The sequence below is a fragment of the Salvelinus sp. IW2-2015 genome, linkage group LG4q.1:29 (genome assembly GCF_002910315.2).
Source record: "Salvelinus sp. IW2-2015 linkage group LG4q.1:29, ASM291031v2, whole genome shotgun sequence".
NCBI lineage: Eukaryota > Metazoa > Chordata > Actinopteri > Salmoniformes > Salmonidae > Salvelinus > Salvelinus sp. IW2-2015.
Window position 1 is genome coordinate 14618141 of NC_036842.1, and position 18015 is coordinate 14636155.

The window sequence follows — 18015 nt, forward strand, 5'->3', positions numbered from 1 at the left end:
GGTAAACATCCGGAGAGAAACAAGGGAGGAAAAAGCGAGACAATAAAAAAAACGGAACACTCAGTAATATTAAATGTTGACCTGGAAGTAAACGGCGCTGGTGGCCAAACTCCTATGTATTAGTTTGTGTGTGTGTGAACATAGGGTCAGTGAGAGGACATGGGATGGTGGAGGAATCTGCCAAAAGGAACAGGGAGATGAGCCCGTCTTCTATTGCTCAAGAAGGGTAATACTATGTGTTTGTTCTAGGGAAGTCAGCTCCTAAAACATGAGGTTCAGACTGTACTGAGACGGTGGCCCTCATCAGGTCCTCTGAGAACAATGACATGTAAAATAGATTCCTCTCTCCCTGCACATAAAATCCATTACTTGACCGGATGTTACCATGCTGCAATAGAATAATTGACTGCATTGCCAGCTTTGTAATACTTGGACAACATAATAAATCACAATGTATTCAAGAGAGCATCCCCATCCACTCAACTCCCCACCCCAGCACTTTTCTCTTTCTCCTCCTCCTCTTGTTGTTTGCCTCTCAGTGAAACCATGGGCAGCATCACACAGCGGTAAAGGTCAGGAGAAAATCACTGTCGGAATACAGAGGAGGCATCTGACCAATCAGCCCCAAGCTGTGTGCCATTTGCTCCAGATTAAAACTAGGGAGCTGTGTGCAGTCAGGTAAGAGAGGCTGACCTGGCAGACAGCTGCACAATACCCTTTTATGTTTTGGGGTTTACAAAGTATGTGCAGTGCTAGGAATTAACTGACTTCTTTCTTTTGGAGGCCATTTCCAGAGCATGGTTTCATTATGATCAGGCATACATCTCAAAACATAACTGGAAATAAATCAGTTTGTATCAAAAGCACTTTGATTAGTTTGTGTGGATATTTGAAGGCCAAACAGACTGGTGCATCACTTGATAAACATCTATGGTGACTTGAAAAGAATTGTACTGTAAGTAGGCCTATATACACTGAGTATCTAAACAATAAGAACACCTGCACTTTCCATGACATAGACTGGCCAGTTGAATCCAGGTGAAAGCTATGATCCCTTATTGATGTCCCTTTTTAAATTCACTTCAATCAGTGTAAATGAATGGGAGGAGACAGGTTAAAGAATGATTTTTAACCTTTGAGACAATTGAGACATGGATTGTGTATGTGTGCCGTTCAGAAGGTGAATGGGCAAGACAAAATATTTAAGTGCCTTTGAATGGGGTATGGTAGTACTGTTGGTGCCAGGAGAACCGGTTTTTGTCAAGACCTCCGGTTTGTGTTTTTTTTAATGCTCAACAGTTTCCTGTGTGTATCAATAATGGTCCACTGCCCTAAGGACATCCAGCCAACTTGACACAACTGTGGGAAGCATTGGAGTCAACATGGGCCAGCATCCCTGTGGAATGCTTTCGAACCTTGTAGAGTCTGTTGTAGGCTGTTATAAGGAACCATGAGTTGTTTGAAAGTGTTGCCAATGTATGACTAACACCTGTTTACATGGTTATGTCTTCATTCTGACGATAATGTCTGAACTGCTTTTGCTTGGCAAAAAATAAATCGCCACTTCTATGAATGATGTATTACCCATGTAATTGCTCCATACTTACAGAATGTTAACATATCCTCTGAGGATGTATAATCATTGGATTGAGAGGCAAAAGATGTCATGCCTCTTGCCATGAAAGCAACTACAAGCTGGACTGTAAACAGTGCTGTCGTATTCCTCCAACATGCTGATATGTTGACGTGTGTACGTATATGAACTGACGGTACTATATTGCCCGAAGGGATTACAGAAATGAGAGACTAAGCTTAGTATTTATGAAAATGTGCTTATTTTTTTCTCACATAATCAGTTTAAATATTTGTAGTTGATATTTCCTAATTGCTTTTCTGAAATTAGGAGTTTTTCTGCTGTCTCAGAATATGTTTAACTACATATACAATACATGTTGAGCTACTGTATGGCAGAATAATATTCAGAGACCATAATTGGTGGTTTAGGGTAAGGTATCAACAACTAGAACAGAGGAACAACGCGGTGAACATTTTAATCTTTAAATGTATTTATTTTAGATTTCATCATCAAAATTTTTACAAAACATTTTCTGACAATAATATACTCAACGAAAGAGCCATATTTTGCATTTGGACCAGGTCTCCACAAAACCGCTTTAGGTCTGAGTACATAAAAATAAAATATAAAAACCAAAACAACAACAAACCAACTACAGAAGAAAACAATGCAGCGCATATTTACATCCCACAGAAATCAATGCCCTCCTTAGGAGATGGATGAGAGGGAAAAGCAGGAATTCCCATGGAAATATCATGGAAGGAATAAGAGGATATTGGTGGGATGGGAGAGTGTGGAGAAGCTTGGAGCAGGCAAGGAGAAAAATAATATGATAATATTGTTTTCTGTCAGTTTTACTATACGTTCACATCTCTACATTGACTGTGGCAGTAAAATGTAGTCTATATGAAAGTAGTGTTCCTTGTTTTCTGTTAACAGAAATCCAATTAGGGGTGTAAACATGCTTTGTCAGACCAAAATATCGCCTGTTTCTCTGACAGAGGTTAATGGTTATTCTTAGATTTTACTCTGCCCTTTGGCATAAGCAATGGTTACAAACCAGGGTCAAGACAATAGGGATTAAGGTTAAAGACTTACAGCTAATATGTAACAGCATGGAACAATAGCAATCAATGGGGAGGTAAAAAGACTGGCCTGAACATCCGTAATGGGACATTGATTCAGGGGAATTACAGGGATGTAAGAGCTCCTCCTACTGTCCTGTATGCCTCAGGTCTCCACATGCTCTGGGCCCTATAGAGGCCCTCTACTGTAACTGTATAACACCCCAGTGTTGGACTCAGAGATGGATGGGAGGGACTAGAAAAGACGACCCAAAACCACATCTGGCTGGGAATACATTTTTCAAATCTATTGATCACTTAGAAGCCATTGAAGCTCTGTGGTTGGCCTCAGGTGAACTGGATGGGGGATGTGTTGTGTTGATGGCAGGGAGGCTGAGGTGCTGCAGAGCCCGGAGCCATGGTGAGATATAAGGGCCAGGTTTAAGACACCACAAACTTGGTGTGCACCAGCAGTGACAGAGCCTGGGCAACAAAAGCCATGGCACATCAGCAGCAGATGTTAGGCCCTGTGGGGAAGTTGCAGAGTACAATGATGAGACCGCTCACTGCATCCTCAGCCATGTGCACCAGGCGTGATAAGACTGCACACAGCCAAGGTGTGGAAGGATTTAGGAGATAGGCAGGTGACTGTGTGCCGCCTCCTACATGTTTACTGTAGATGTGTAGCAAGGTGTTAGGATAGCATCCCCTGGTGTGCATGGGACGTGGAACCTTTGTTTTAACCAAATACAGTACAATTCCCTTGTTCTTACCCCTTTCCTTAATTTCTGTTCTTCCCCCCTCCCCATTCCCCCTAGCGATTTGCATTTAGCCATTCCTCTGAGCATAAACAAGGAAATATGAAAGGCTTCCCTGCAACACTTCAGACCTTCATTCAGCCCCCCTTCAGCAAAATCTATTCCCAGCAGGGATTTGAGCCCAGACTCGGAGGGTGGGGGTAGAGGGGAAAACAGAACCCAAAAGAAATAAAGCAGAGGAAAAAACAAAGCCTGTCGGCATTGCTGGGCTAGCACAGATGTTCCTGAAGTTCAGTCCCGGTGCTGAAAGGCCCGTACAGTACGGCATAAGAAAAATGGGCCAAAAGACAAGTTAATGCAAGACAGCAGGGTCCTTTAATTCCAATGGCCTTATGAGTGCTGATCATGGATGTAGATAATGGTAAACCGATTACTTATTAGCTACTAATTTAATTGTGATCACAATGTGTTAATTTCACCTTCCAATTACATATTGGGGTGAAATCGCTTTGACCATTGTTGGACTGCTGTTAAGAGATTACTGCTCAAGGAAACATATTAATGAAGAAAACTAAATAATGAAGACTGGTCTAGAAACGTATTACCAGGATAGAAGAGGAAAGCCTCTCTCTGGGGTATAACCTCATCCAACAAAAGCCTCTCTCTCTGCAATATGCATACAGACTGCATGGATAATGGAGGGCCCATTGTGCTAGAGCAATCTACTCTGGATAGGAATGGCTATGGAGGGCTCAGTGAACAGCTTGCTTGAGAGAAACCAAAGTGACCAGTGTGTGTGTGTGTGTGTGTGTGTATGTGTGAAAACATGTCTTTGTGGTTCGAGGGCATGTCAAACAGGAAAGATTCTCCATACTTTCTGTTTCTAGTTCAGTGCACACCCTCATATCAGGATGTGGTTTCCCTAAAAGGTCAGCATGCGGGAAATAATTAGAATGTTATAAAACAGGTTCACCAAAGTCACCAAAGACAGACATGAGATTCAGGCCAGGGAGATGGCAGGGGGCAGGGAGGTATCAGATTCAGGCCAGGGAGATGGCAGGGGGCAGGGAGGTATCAGATTCAGGCCAGGGAGATGGCAGGGGCGCAGGGAGTATCCAGATTCAGGCCAGGGAGATGCAGGGAGCAGGGGAGTATCAGATTCAGGCCAGGGAGATGGCAGGGGGCAGGAGGTATCAGATTCAGCCAGGGAGATGGCAGGGGGCAGGGAGGTATCAGATTCAGGCCAGGGATGCATGAGCAGGGGAGTAGTCAGATCCAGGCCAGGGAGATGGCAGGGGGCAGCGAATGATCAGATTCAGGCAGGGAGATGGCAGGGAGCAGGGGAGGTATCAGATTCAGGCCAGGGAGATGGCAGAGGGTAGGGAGGTACAGATTGCAGGCCAGGGAGATGGCAGGGAGCAGGGGAGGTATCAGATTCAGGCCAGGGAGATGGCAGAGGGCAGGGGAGTTAAGAGATCTATTAAAGGGAGATGGCAGGGGGCAGGGGAGTTAAGAGATCCAGGAAAGGGAGATGGCAGGGAGCAGGGAAGTTATGAGATCCAGGCCAGGTTGATGGTAGGGGGCAGGGGAGTTAAGAGATCCAGGCCAGGGAGATGGCAGGGGGCAGGGGAGTTAAGACATCCAGGAAAGGGAGATGGCAGGGAGCAGGGGAGTTATGAGATCCAGGCCAGGTTGATGGCAGGGGGCAGGGTAGGTATAAAGAGTAAGGCAAGACGTTGATAGAACTGAGAGTGAGATGTGCCATTTGTAAAGACATTTGCTCAACATTTATTACAATTTAAACTCAAACCAGCACTGCAGTCAGAAACCATTTTGAGACAGTTTTTATGTAATATGTGGGGCATACCTGAAAAAACTTTGAGATCATGATATCATTATAAGAGCATTATTTCTGTGTTTGCTTAGGGGTTGGTCAATTATTAAATGAAAAAAAAGTTATCATGGCACAACAAAAAACTTTTCAAAATAACTTGTGTCGAAATAATGACTTGTACAAAGAAAACGGGGGTGAGAATGAAGTAATAATAATAGTAACAGCGGCTTATTTGAAGCTTGCTATGAAAAATACTCTACTACAGGCCAGACACTTCAAATGATTGACACTTCAAATCATTATGTTAGGGCTTCCAATGTCCCTGTCATGTGTGGTTCTGGTAGGGAGTGTGACCATCAGAAATGAGTAATAACCTCAGTGATAGACTATCTCTGCAAGAATGGTGACGTGGTGGAGGGACATGATGGAGGGATGTGATGGAGGGATGTGGGAGCAGTTAGAAACATATTCATCATTAAAACAAGGAGAGCAGAGCAAATGGTGGGAATCATCACCTCCCTCCCAAAGCCATCTTCAGGACAGACTCCCTTCCTCACACTGGTTTGTGGATAAGGCTCCTCTTCTGGCCACAAGCAGTTTGTGTTTCAGAAGAAGTGAAATATGTAACTTTTTTCTATATTTACAAGACTAATAAGTCCAGATAGATTTTGTCCTTTTGATTGAGTATTTTATAGAATTTCTTGACATCTTTGATCATCTCAAAAAGTGTCACTTTTGCTCCCAGGTCAAGAAACATCACAAAAGCATACCCCCCTCCCTCTCCCATCCATATCCCGGCCCTTACCTTCTCCTGTGGCAGGCCAGTGATGACCACAGACAATTATCCAGACAGATACAAAAATTACCATAGCATGTTGTTATTTGGACATGGGGAGTAAGGAGGGTGGGGGATGCCGGTTGAAAGCAACCACAACAAATGTTCAAGTCCATCATCAACTCCATCAATCAATGGTTAAGGATGTCCAATAGTGGCCATGGGTGACAGAGAGAGTGTCCACATTCATCTGGTTAGAGTCCGAACACTGTCAGGCACACTGGCTGGCAAATGGCTGTGTTGTTAACAGGCAATATCCATCCCCAGTGGCAGTCCACCACAGTCAGTGAGTTCATCTGGAGGTCGAAGGAACATCAACGTGTCAGCCAGTCCAACAAGCCCCCATGAGGCACTGGGCTCTGTGTCTGCACTGTCTCTGAGGGAGTAGTGGGCAGCACAGGAGCAGTACATCACCAACCCACCAGAATACCAACCTACCGGTCACCTCACAAACAGTTACAAGAAAATTAAGCATTGCTTTGAAAAATCAAATATGTAAAATGGCTTGCTAGGCCTTTACAGGTGGTAAGAGATTCGACCTTCAGTTGACGTCCCTCGAAGGACCTGCAGACATCCTTGTTAACTGCTTTTCCCAATTTGATCAAACTGAGCATCGCAAAGCATTGGCATTTTAAAGAGCTTCATTCTGCCCTAATACTTCACTTCCAGCTATTCCATTTAAAGGATTTAATGAGATAGATATCAACCCATGAATTCCCCAGATCATAGAGAGTATAATACATGGTGGGCCAATTCCAGCCAGCTGCCAAATCTTGACAAGCCATTACACATGCTTCCTATATTTTTCCTATAGATTGGACTACATCAAATGATCTTTTTGTAATGACAACTTGGCAAACTGAGTAGACTCCGCAACCATTTACAGACACAGGCCTCGGCAGCCTGCGTAGACGATATCATGTGGTTTGGTTGTACATATCTGTATACAGGTGGCAGACGTACATTTATAAAAAGTAAACCATCTAAAGCGTGTATTTAATGTGTACCAGTTTGGATGTTTTCAGAAACAAAAAGAATAAAGAAAACAAATGCTAGTATGTACATCTAAAATAACACATCTTTGGTATGACATGAGCACATGAATAGAACTTAGCATGAGACTGTGACCTCCATGGAAATCATACAATGGTCTACTTCTTTTCCCTCGCCACGTCATTCTCCTGTTTAGAAAAAATTAGCTCATTTTAATGAAATAATGATTCCCATTAGATAGCATTATGACCACTGACTGGCAATTTTAATAAGAATAACAGCAAGCCTTTGAGCTCTGGTTAACATGATTTTGTATCATGATGTTTCTCTTTCTTTATATCTCCCTCATTTCATTTTCCTCCAGAAACCTTGTTTATTGCACATTCCTTTTTCACTCCAAACACAGCGTGAAAGAACTGTCATTATCCATTCCCTGGTGCAGGCACCCGACAATGTTGTCGCTGTATGGGCCAGAGCTGTAACCAAAGCGATGTTAATGTTAACGTGTCATGCATGTTGCATCACGTTTCAAGTTTCCCAAGAGCCAGGAGGAGGGGAGCAGGAGGGCCACTTTGAAGTGTTTGAAAATATAAAGAGAGATGATAGCAGAACTCCCAGGATGCATCAGCCTTCATAATGGTCACATTCCGGGTGCCAGATGCCAAAGGCATCTAGCCATGTAAATTTATATATTTTTTGTTTTCTTCTCCTCACCTCCGCCCCCTTATGGCTTCCCATGCCAATGTGCTAAAAAAGGCCCCAAAGAACCATTCTGCTCCATCGCCCTCTATTCAAGAGTCATGGTGGATCTGTGGCATCCCCACCCTGCCTCAAATGACAGCCTCTCGCTCCAGCTGTTAGCGTCCAAAGGTGAGCGTGGTAGTGCGCTCTGGGGGAGGGAAGGGACCACCGGTGCCCTCGGACGGGACTCTGAGGATAGAGGGCGGTGAGCGGGGCCTGGCCCTCACCCCCATGGTGGCAGAGGGCACAGTGGGCAGCGCTACAGTCTGTATGGTGGCCCTCTCGCGTGGCCCCAGCTCCTCCAAGCCCTGCGGGGGGCCCTCGTAGCCCATGTTGAGCCGCAGGGGCTGATGGGCTTGGCAGTAGTCCACGATAGGCTGCTCATACCGGTAGTATGTTAGGGCTCCCATCTGGTGCGGGGCCTGTTTAGAGGAGGGAGGGAGGGAGAGGGAGGATGACGCAGGGATTGAGAATGGCAGAGGGAGAGAGAGAGAATGTGTAAGAAATTAGGTGGGAGAGGGAGAGGAGGGGCAGAGAGAAAAAAACATCAGAGATGTCAATCTCAAATGCTTCTATTTTTTGTTGAGAGCTCTGAGCACTCTAGATATCAACAAGCAGTTGGGAACAAATAATCATCAATAATTATAATAATATCTACAATTCAAAAAAATATCTTTGTCAAACAGTGAGTCGTTTGTCAGAAAACAATAACAATGTGTATCAATTCCCTAAATGAGTCATTCATTTACATTTTAGTCATTTAGCAGACTCTCTTATCCAGAGTGATTTACAGTTAGTGCATTCATCATAAGAAAGCTAGGTGGAACAACCACATATCACAGTCACTTGTCATTTCAGCAAGCCATGACACCCACCATCTCAGATTATTCTGAAATCTTTTCTGTAGTTAAAAACAGAATAGATGAACATTCCCGCAAAATGATTTTGCTGACATTTAATTTGATCTCTGAGAAATTAAGCTAATTGATTGTACCCAAATTGGCCCTTTTAATTTATAGGATTTACATTGAATTATATGTATTATATATTTACATTACATATAAGTATAGTACCCAACATCTGATTTGGACCATTGAGAAAGACATGAGGAAGATCCGTTTCGGATCAAAACATTGTCAATAAAGCGGTGAATTGGGAAGTTCAACAATATGTGGGAACACCCCACACACCATGCCACCCACAAACACCCCACACACCATGCCACCCACGAACACCCCACACACCATGCCACCCACAAAACACCCCACAACACATACCATGCCCACCCAGAAACCCACACACTATGCCACCCACAAACACCCAACACACTATGCCACCCACAAACACCCCACACACTAATGCCACCCACGAACACCCCCACACACCATGCCACCCACGAACACCCCACACACCATGCCACCCACAACCCCACACCATGCCACCCACAAACACCCACACACCATGCCAACCCACAAACACCCCACACACCATGCCACCCACGAACACCCCACACACCATGCCACCCATGAACACCCCACACACTATGCCACCCACGAACACACCACACACCATGCCACCCACGAACACCCCACACACTATGCCACCCACGAACACCCCACACACCATGCCAATCCCACCCCAACAACCGTCTGACAAGTAGTATGGAGCTGCACTTCCAGTATTGCTTCTTCATCCTATGTAATTTATTCCCTGCAAATCTGGTGATGTTTTTTTCCCCTGTTCAGAGACATTAGCAATTGAAGTTGCTTGTATTATTTACCATATATTTGTGTGAAAGTACCAGGTTTTGCCCAATAGGTGCCACTGTTCCTGCTACTGCCACACCCTTTTATCAATTTTGCTGGTCTCTTGTGTTTATTAAATGGATCACAACATTTTCTTTGCAAATGTGGGTAGAAACACAATAGCTTTTGCTCAATGTCTTTTTACCCAATGTGAGCGTAGCATCTGTCTAATTATACGGTATACACCATGCTCATTTCTATTTTCAAATAGGCATGCAGCCGTACATGAAGAGAGGATCAGTGTAAACTGAAGCAGAGTTCCATAGAGTCTAGACAACCACAATGACACAAAATCAGCCACAGACACAGGATGTTCACTGCTGTTACAGCATTCTCCCCTCATTCAAGTACAATGACATAACTCAAAATGACTATGCTCGCTCCATCACCATGTCACTTGTGTCAGTGCCAGAAGCACTCGTCACATTTGGTGCTGTGTCAAGTCTCCCATTCCCTCCCCAACCAGAGCACCGTGCCAAACAAACAGATGAGCGACTTCCAGCGTTTTCCCCAACTCACTGCCTGAGTTCACTGCCTTAACAAAGGCCAATTAGTGGAGGTTGAAAGGTGCCCAGAAACAATAGTGAGAGATGGCAGTCGTCTGGAATTAAACACATGTGCCTGACAGCGATGATAGACGATCAGATCTTACAATGGCGGCTGTGACAAGAAACAAACAAAACTAACAACAACAACAAATAGGAAGCTAAGAAAGAAAACAGAGAGAGATAAATAATTCCAAGGGTGCTGTCTTGTCTGGGAGGACACTGCATCAATTCAGCCCTATAAGTTCTCTAGTCTGTTGGCTGACAGAGCAAAAACAAAATGAGCCTCCTCTTTGGGTAACATGGATTCAAGGTTTATGCAAGAGTAGAAGTCATGGACCCAGTCAGTTGAGCAAGATCAGTCATTCAGATAGTAGAGTTACTACAGGCAGAATAGTCCCTAAGTGTGGAATAACAATCAAAGTAGCCGTGAGCAAAGTTAAAGAGATCAGACAGTACAGAACATATAGTCCCACTGAGCTATATTGACTTGATTTGGTGTCTAATGAGCAGGGTTGGGGCCAATTCCATTTTAATTCCAGTTAATTCAGAAAGTAAACAAAATGCCAATTTCCTCATTGAAAAGCATTGAAGAGAATTGGAATTTCAGACTACTTCCTGAATTGACTGGAATTGAAATGGAATTGACCCCAACCCTGTTAAGGCATGGGTTCCAATTCCTGGCTAGTCTGACTGGGAACAGACTGGGCTATGTCAATAAATACAGAAAACAAACCAACTGTACAGACTACAGAGAAAGTATGACCTCTTTTCACAAATCTGTCCCTCCCCCTCTCTCAAATGGACTCCATTAAGCTAGACCTATACTCATTACATTATGGGCACTCAGTGGATTACTCCCCCCTCTCTCTGAGTCTCTCCCCCTCCTCCATCCTCCCCCCACACACCCCTCCCCCCTCTGATTAATTAACGGATATTAACTCCTAACTGTTTCAGTGGATTCTGTCGAAGTGCCAGGGCATAAATCTGCCCAGAATGCTAGGAATGTGTGTGTGTGTGTGTGTGTGTGTGTGTGTGTGAGAGAGAGAGAGAGAGAGAGAGAGAGAGAGAGAGAGAGAGAGAGAGAGAGAGAGAGAGAGAGAGAGAGAGAGAGAGAGAGAGAGAGAGAGAGAGAGAGAGAGAGAGAACCTGTTAACACACACCTGGCGGTCTAGCAGCAAATCCACAGCAGTTTCTGGCCTCAGCATTTTGTGATTGAATTGTCTCCTCAGAGAGGTGGAATGGAATTAGGTGTAAAACTCAGACTGATGCGCATGGTGTGATGAACCAGCCTAATTGGCTTACATTGTTCTTTTTGTTTGTCTCCAAAGAGAGAAAAATGTCCCCATTGGTTAATATTTATAACAGTGACAGTGCCTCGGGCAAAGACAATGCAAATGGTTCCCCTGGACCGCTTCGCCAAAACACTTTCACTTTGATCCTCTCAGCTCCGCCTCGTCTGTCTGTCTGGGCCACTAGAATACTATAGCAAAGGGAAAAGATGGAGAGCGGACCCATACTCATGCATTTGCAATATGACCTTACAGTATGTTTCCAGGTAGTCTCTTAGGAACCAGGATGTGAGAGTGAATCAGAGCCATTGATTCTCTGTGCTGTGGAAGGTCACATGCAGAGAAGTGTATCCATCGCACATGCCTGCTACTCATTACTGATAGCAGTGTGCACAGTGACCGGAAACACACTGTCATTTGCAGCTGCTAAAAAATAATACAGTGTGGAAAGACATTACCATAATTTATTTCAATGTGATATCTATATTTAATTAAATGTAATTCACTTGTCATGAAAATACTTCACTTACTCTGATTATACGGAATATAAATAATTGTGTTCCAGAGTGCTGTTTTGGTAAGGTACTTATAATGCCATCAGGGGTAAAGCTCTCTTTTCATAATGTGTTTGCAACGTGAGTGATCTCCCTCTCTTTGTGTGTGTGTGTGTGTGTGTGTGTGTGTGTGTGTGTGTGTGTGTGTGTGTCTACTGAACTGTAGGCCTAAAAATATCCAATAAAATAAAAATAAAATTGTCACATGCTTCGTAAACTACAGGTGAAGACCAACAGTGAAATGCTTACTTACGGGTCCTTTTACAGTTAAAGATAAAAAAGTGACATTAAAATATAAATAATTACACGAGGAATAAATACACAGTGAATAACGAATAACAATAACGAGAAAAATAACATGGCTATATGTGTGGCCTATACACTGAGTGTACAAAACATTAAGAACACCTTCCTAATATTGAGTTGCACCCCCCCTTTTGCCTTCAAAACAGCCTCAAAGCTTTCACCTGGATTCACCTGGTCTGTCATGGAATGAGAAGGTGTACTTAATGTTTCGTACACTCAGTGTATGTGTGTGTGTCACTGTGTAGGTGCGTGAGTCTACAACATTAATGTTGTCCTTTCCTCGCGTGCGGGTGTAGACGGCACAGATATTGCACTGGGGGCATCCATGACATGGAGCCCACCAGACAGGTTTTCAGCCCCAGAAAAACAGATGGTGTCTGAGGGGAAGTTTAGCCAAATATCATTACATTTACAAAAACAAAGCATGACCCCAGAGGAAAGCAGCTGCAATCCATGTACGTACAGTCCATTACCGTGTGGCCATTTGCATCTGTGTGTTTGTGTGTGCATGTGTGTGTGCATGTGCGTGTGTGTGTGCGTGTGTGTGTGTGTGTGTATGTGTGTGTTTGTTTGTGTGTGTGTGTATGTATGTGTATGTGTGTGTATGTGTGTGTTTGTGTGTGTGTTTGTGTGTGATTGTGTGTATGTTTGTGTGTATCAAATCAAATCAAGTTTTATTAGTCACATGCGCCGAATACAACAGTGAACTGCTTACTTATGAGCCCCTAAACGACAGTGCAGTTTAAAAAAATACGGATAAGAATAAGCGATAAAAGTAAAAAGTAATTAAAGAGGAGCAGTAAAAAATAACAATATATACAGGGGGGTGCCGGTACAGAGTCAATGTGCGGGGGCACCGGTTAGTATGTGTGTGTGTCCGTGCTAGCTAAGTGAGTGAAGTGAACATTCTGGCATTCCTATTCCATTCCGTAAGCAATCATCATCTGCTGTAAAACCAACCCAACGGTCTAACAAATGACTAAGCTTGTTGTAGGGACCGGATGTTGGGACAACCTTAAGGGCAGTAATTAGCAGGAGACAGCTGGATCAGGTGCAAAATAGTGTCCAGTGAAAGTAGTTCCAGGTGAATGACAAAATTAATATTCATTTTTACAAAATGAACAGACTCTCAAAATACAGGTTTGAATCGAAAACCTAAGCCTCAATCAGGCCTACCTTTCCAAACCAACTATAGCAGATTGGGGTATACCAGGCTATGGACAGCCTCCCCACATAGCTAACATACCAAACCAACTATAGCAGATTGGGGTATACCAGGCAATGGACAGCCTCCCCACACAGCTAACATACCAAACCAACTATAGCAGATTGGGGTATACCAGGCTCTGGACAGCCTCCCCACATAGCTCACATACCAGAGCTGAACAGAACTCCTCCTCACAGGTGAAACAGGTACCTTTATATCTATGGCCCTTCCCCATGGCCCTAACCATGGAGCTCTTTACCTAAATATGGCATATCAAATCATGTAACAGACATCTTCATTATACCCACATTTACATATACCATCTAAATAAACATCTTAAACATTCCTAGCTTATCCTCAAAGCGAGAATACTTTCCATTAATGAATACACATTTCATAATAATAGTTCTGCAGGCCAATAGGAGGGAAAACGTACTCCTTATGGAGCCACGCACCCATTTTGCACGGACATGACAGACAAGACATGAAGCTTCGAGACACGCGAACTTCAAACACAGGACGCATTACAATATTTAAATAAACACACTTTTTCTCGTCAGTGTAGCAAGTGTTCATGTGCACCTAAACATCACATCCACTGGGAGGATTGCAAAATGGTAAATTACTGCATTTAAATATGAAACGGAAATGCGTCACAATGCAACTTGACCAAACATTTCCACTACACATAAATAGCCTTGCGCACAGTAAATACCCATGATACTAACAAAAGTATATATATTTAGGATAAATTAATTACTACATAAAGTATGTGGGGAAACATGAACACGCTAAACAATTTATGAGGGGAGTTAATGCGCGTTTGTGACCAGAGCTACAGAGCTCTGACACCCTCTGTCCTCAGTCATAATTGGGCAGATAGCCCTGGAAGTGGGGCAGAGTTTTCCTTTATGGGTGTGTTATCCAGGTGTGTTATCCACATGTGTGTATTTAAATCTAAGTGTTTCTCTAAACAAGCTGTTACCCTCCTGCTAATTCCTTAATGCACGCCACTCCCTTTATGTGCACTGCAGTATTGATTACAGGTCTCTGACACCACACAAATGAACCGGCTTCACTCCACACATAAGCACACACACACGCATTGACATACACACACACATACAGAGCTAAATAAAATGTCCTCTGCCCCCTTCACGCACCAGCATCTGCCCACCGTTGATGCACTGTGTCCTCAGCTGTACAGGCACTAGAGGAGGTTCTAAGGACAGATCACAGCAAATGGGCCTTGAAATGTTAGTCAATGCTCAACACTGGTCCTCCTGTACTGCATTCCCAAGTTTATCTCTTGTACTCCATGCCCTAGTCTTTTACATTCAACACAGAGCATTATTACCGCTGCTATTGATTTCTCTGCTGCGTTTCTGCGGCTGCATGGAAAAGTAGTACGGCTAAAATGGCCAACAACTCTAACCTCTCAGAGTTTGACAGGCTCTGTAGCTGCTACTGGGAATATTAAACACTTGCTTCTCCACTCAGAGTGGGAACAAGAGATTCTGTCGTGACATTTCATGTACTGCTCTTTTAGTCCACAGTTCCTTGCATCGCTCAAGGATAAATCTGTGTCTGCACTGTCCTGACGCAGGGGTCAACGACCTTAGATTCATTCATCAGGGAATCTGTCCATAGACTCTTATATGTTGTTGTTTTTTATTCAATAGAAGGGCTTAGTGTGTTTGCTCATTCAAATCATCACAAGTGTCCCTCATGAATAAGGATGGGGCTTATTCAGTTAACTCAAACAAAGGGGATGAGAATTACTGCAAAAAGACAACAGGGTGTCCTTGTAGGTACTTCACATGGCTTTCATTTAGTCTAAGTCAGCATGGGGCTATAAGTTCTAGAGTGAGTCATCTATAGTTCATCATGCTAATGCAGGGTTGACAGAAACGACATACTGTAATAATGAGTAAAAAGCTGTCCTCTACACAGTCTGACTCTGTTGCAAACACTCAAACAACAACTGCTAGAACATTCGCTCTTAAGCAAGTGCATTTTTCTGTGGAAATTATGTCTGGCAAGATAAATAGAAAAACGCGTATAAAGGAAGTTACGGTGAGGTTTATTTGTGTCAAAGGGATACCATTCGTTTAATATTTTTCTGCTATTCTTTGTGAATTTAAACTTTCCAGATTACTTGGCCTGAACCCTGGGTGCTCGGTCCAAGTGATGACCGCAGCGCAAAATAAGGATTGTGTGGCCAGTCTTGGCTCTACGCTAGGCTGTGTCTGTTTGACTTTAATCAGAGATATTGGGAAGGAGTGAGGCTGACGGTGTACCCAGGCCCAGGCTATTAAAGACCTGACTAATAAGACATGTCAGGACGACCTAGGTGACCGCCATCCCAATATACACAACTTTAACTTATCTTGCTATCTCCGTCCCTGTCTCTTCCTGTCTCTCCCACTCTCTAATATACAGAACTTTAACTTACAGTTGAAGTCGGAAGTTTACATACACCTTAGCCAAATACATTTAAACTCAGTTTTTCACAATTCCTGACTTTTAATCCTAGTAAAAATTCCCTGTCTTAGCTCAGTTAGGATCAGCACTTTATTTTAAGAATGTGAAATGTCAGAATAATAGAAGAGAGAATTATTTATTTCAACTTTTATTTCTTTCATCACATTCCCAGTGGGTCAGAAGTGTACATACACTCAATTAGTATTTGGTAGCATTGTCTTTAAATTGTTTAACTTGGGTCAAACGTTTCTGGTAGCCTTCCACAAGCTTCCCACAATAAGTTGGGTGAATTTTGGCCCATTCCTCCTGACAGAGCTAGTGTAACTGAGTCAGGTTTGTAGGCCTCCTTGCTCACAAATGCTTTTTCAGTTCTGCCCACAAATTTTCGATAGGATTGAGGTCAGGGCTTTGTGATGGCCACTCCAATACCTTGACTTTGTTGTCCTTAAGGCATTTTGCCACAACTTTGGAAGTATGCTTGGGGTCATTGTCCATTTGGAAGACCCATTTGTGACCAAGCTTTAACTTCCTGACTGATGTCTTGAGATGTTGCTTCAATATATACAAATAGTTTTCCATCCTCATGATGCCATCTATTTTGTGGAGTGCACCAGTCCCTCCTGCAGCAAAGCACCCCCACAACATGATGCTGCCACCCCCGTGCTTCATGGTTGGGATGGTGTTCTTCGGCTTGCTCGCCTCCCCCTTTTTCCTCCTAACATAACGATGGTCATTATAGCCAAACAGTTCTATGTTTGATTCATCAGACCAGAGGACATTTCTTCAAAAAGTACGATCTTTGTCCCCATGTGCATTTGCAAACCGTAGTCTGGCATTTTTATGGGGGTTTTGGAGCAGTGGCTTCTTCCTTTCTGAGCGGCCTTTTAGGTTATGCCGATATAGGACTCGTTTTACTGTGGATATAGATACTTTTGTACCTGTTTCCTCCAGCATTTTCACAATTTTATTTTATTTATTTATCTGTTATTTTACCAGGTAAGTTGACTGAGAACACATTCTCATTTACAGCAACGACCTGGGGAATAGTTACAGGGGAGAGGAGGTTCATTGCAAGGTCCTTTGCTGTTGTTCTGGGATTGGTTTTCACTTTTTGCACCAAAGTACGTTCATCTCTAGGAGACAGAATGCATCTCCTTCCTGAGCGGCATGACAGCTGCATGGTCCGATGGTGTTTATGCTTGCGTACTATTGTTTGTACAGATAAATGTGGTACCTTCAGGCATTTGGAAATTTCTTCCAAGGATGAACCAGACTTTTGGAGGTCTACATTTTTTCTTCTTCTGAGGTCTTGGCTGATTTCTTTTGATTTTCCCATGGTGTCAAGCAAAGAGGCACTGAGTTTGAAGGTAGGCCTTGAAATACATCCACAGATACACCTCAATTGACTCAAATGATGTCAATTAGCCTATCAGAAGCTTCTAAAGCCATGACATACTTTTCAGGAATTTTCCAAGCTGTTTAAAGGCACAGTTAACTTAGTGTATGTAAACTTCTGACCCACTGGAATTGTGATACAGTGAATATAAGTGAAATAATCTGTCTGTAAACAATTCTTGGAAAAATGACTTGTGTCATGCACAAAGTAGATGTCCTAACCGACTTGCCAAAATTATAGTTTGTTAACAAGAAAGTTGTGGAGTGGTTAAAAAACAAGTTTTAATGACTCCAACCTAAGTGTATGTAAACTACCGACTTCAACTGTACCAAGCTATCTCTGTCCCTGTCTCTCCCACTCTCTAAATATACAGAACTTTAACTTACCTAGCTGTCTCCGTCCCTCTCTCTTCCTGTCTCTCCCACTCTCTAATATACATAACTTTAACTTAGCTAGCTATCGCCGTCCATGTCTCTTCCTGTCTCTCCCACTCTCTAATATACCGAACTTTAACTTAGCTAGCTATCGCCGTCCATGTCTCTTCCTGTCTCTCCCACTCTCTAATATACCGAACTTTAACTTACCTAGCTATCTCTGTTCCTGTCTCTTCCTGTCTCTCCCCCTC

The 18015-nt window shown here is 43.3% G+C and overlaps 1 protein-coding gene across 1 annotated transcript in view; it reads right to left on the reverse strand.

Annotated features, from left to right (window-relative positions):
• Positions 1 to 4682: 4682 nt before the first annotated feature.
• The window catches only part of LOC111961540 (leucine-rich repeat transmembrane neuronal protein 4-like), a 130560-nt gene continuing 117227 nt past the window's right edge, over positions 4683 to 18015 (reverse strand). The window contains exon 3 of the mRNA XM_023983893.2: positions 4683 to 8223. Within this exon, the coding sequence (XP_023839661.1) occupies positions 7918 to 8223 (306 nt within the window). The 3' untranslated portion in view covers positions 4683 to 7917. The remainder of the gene's footprint in view (positions 8224 to 18015) is intronic.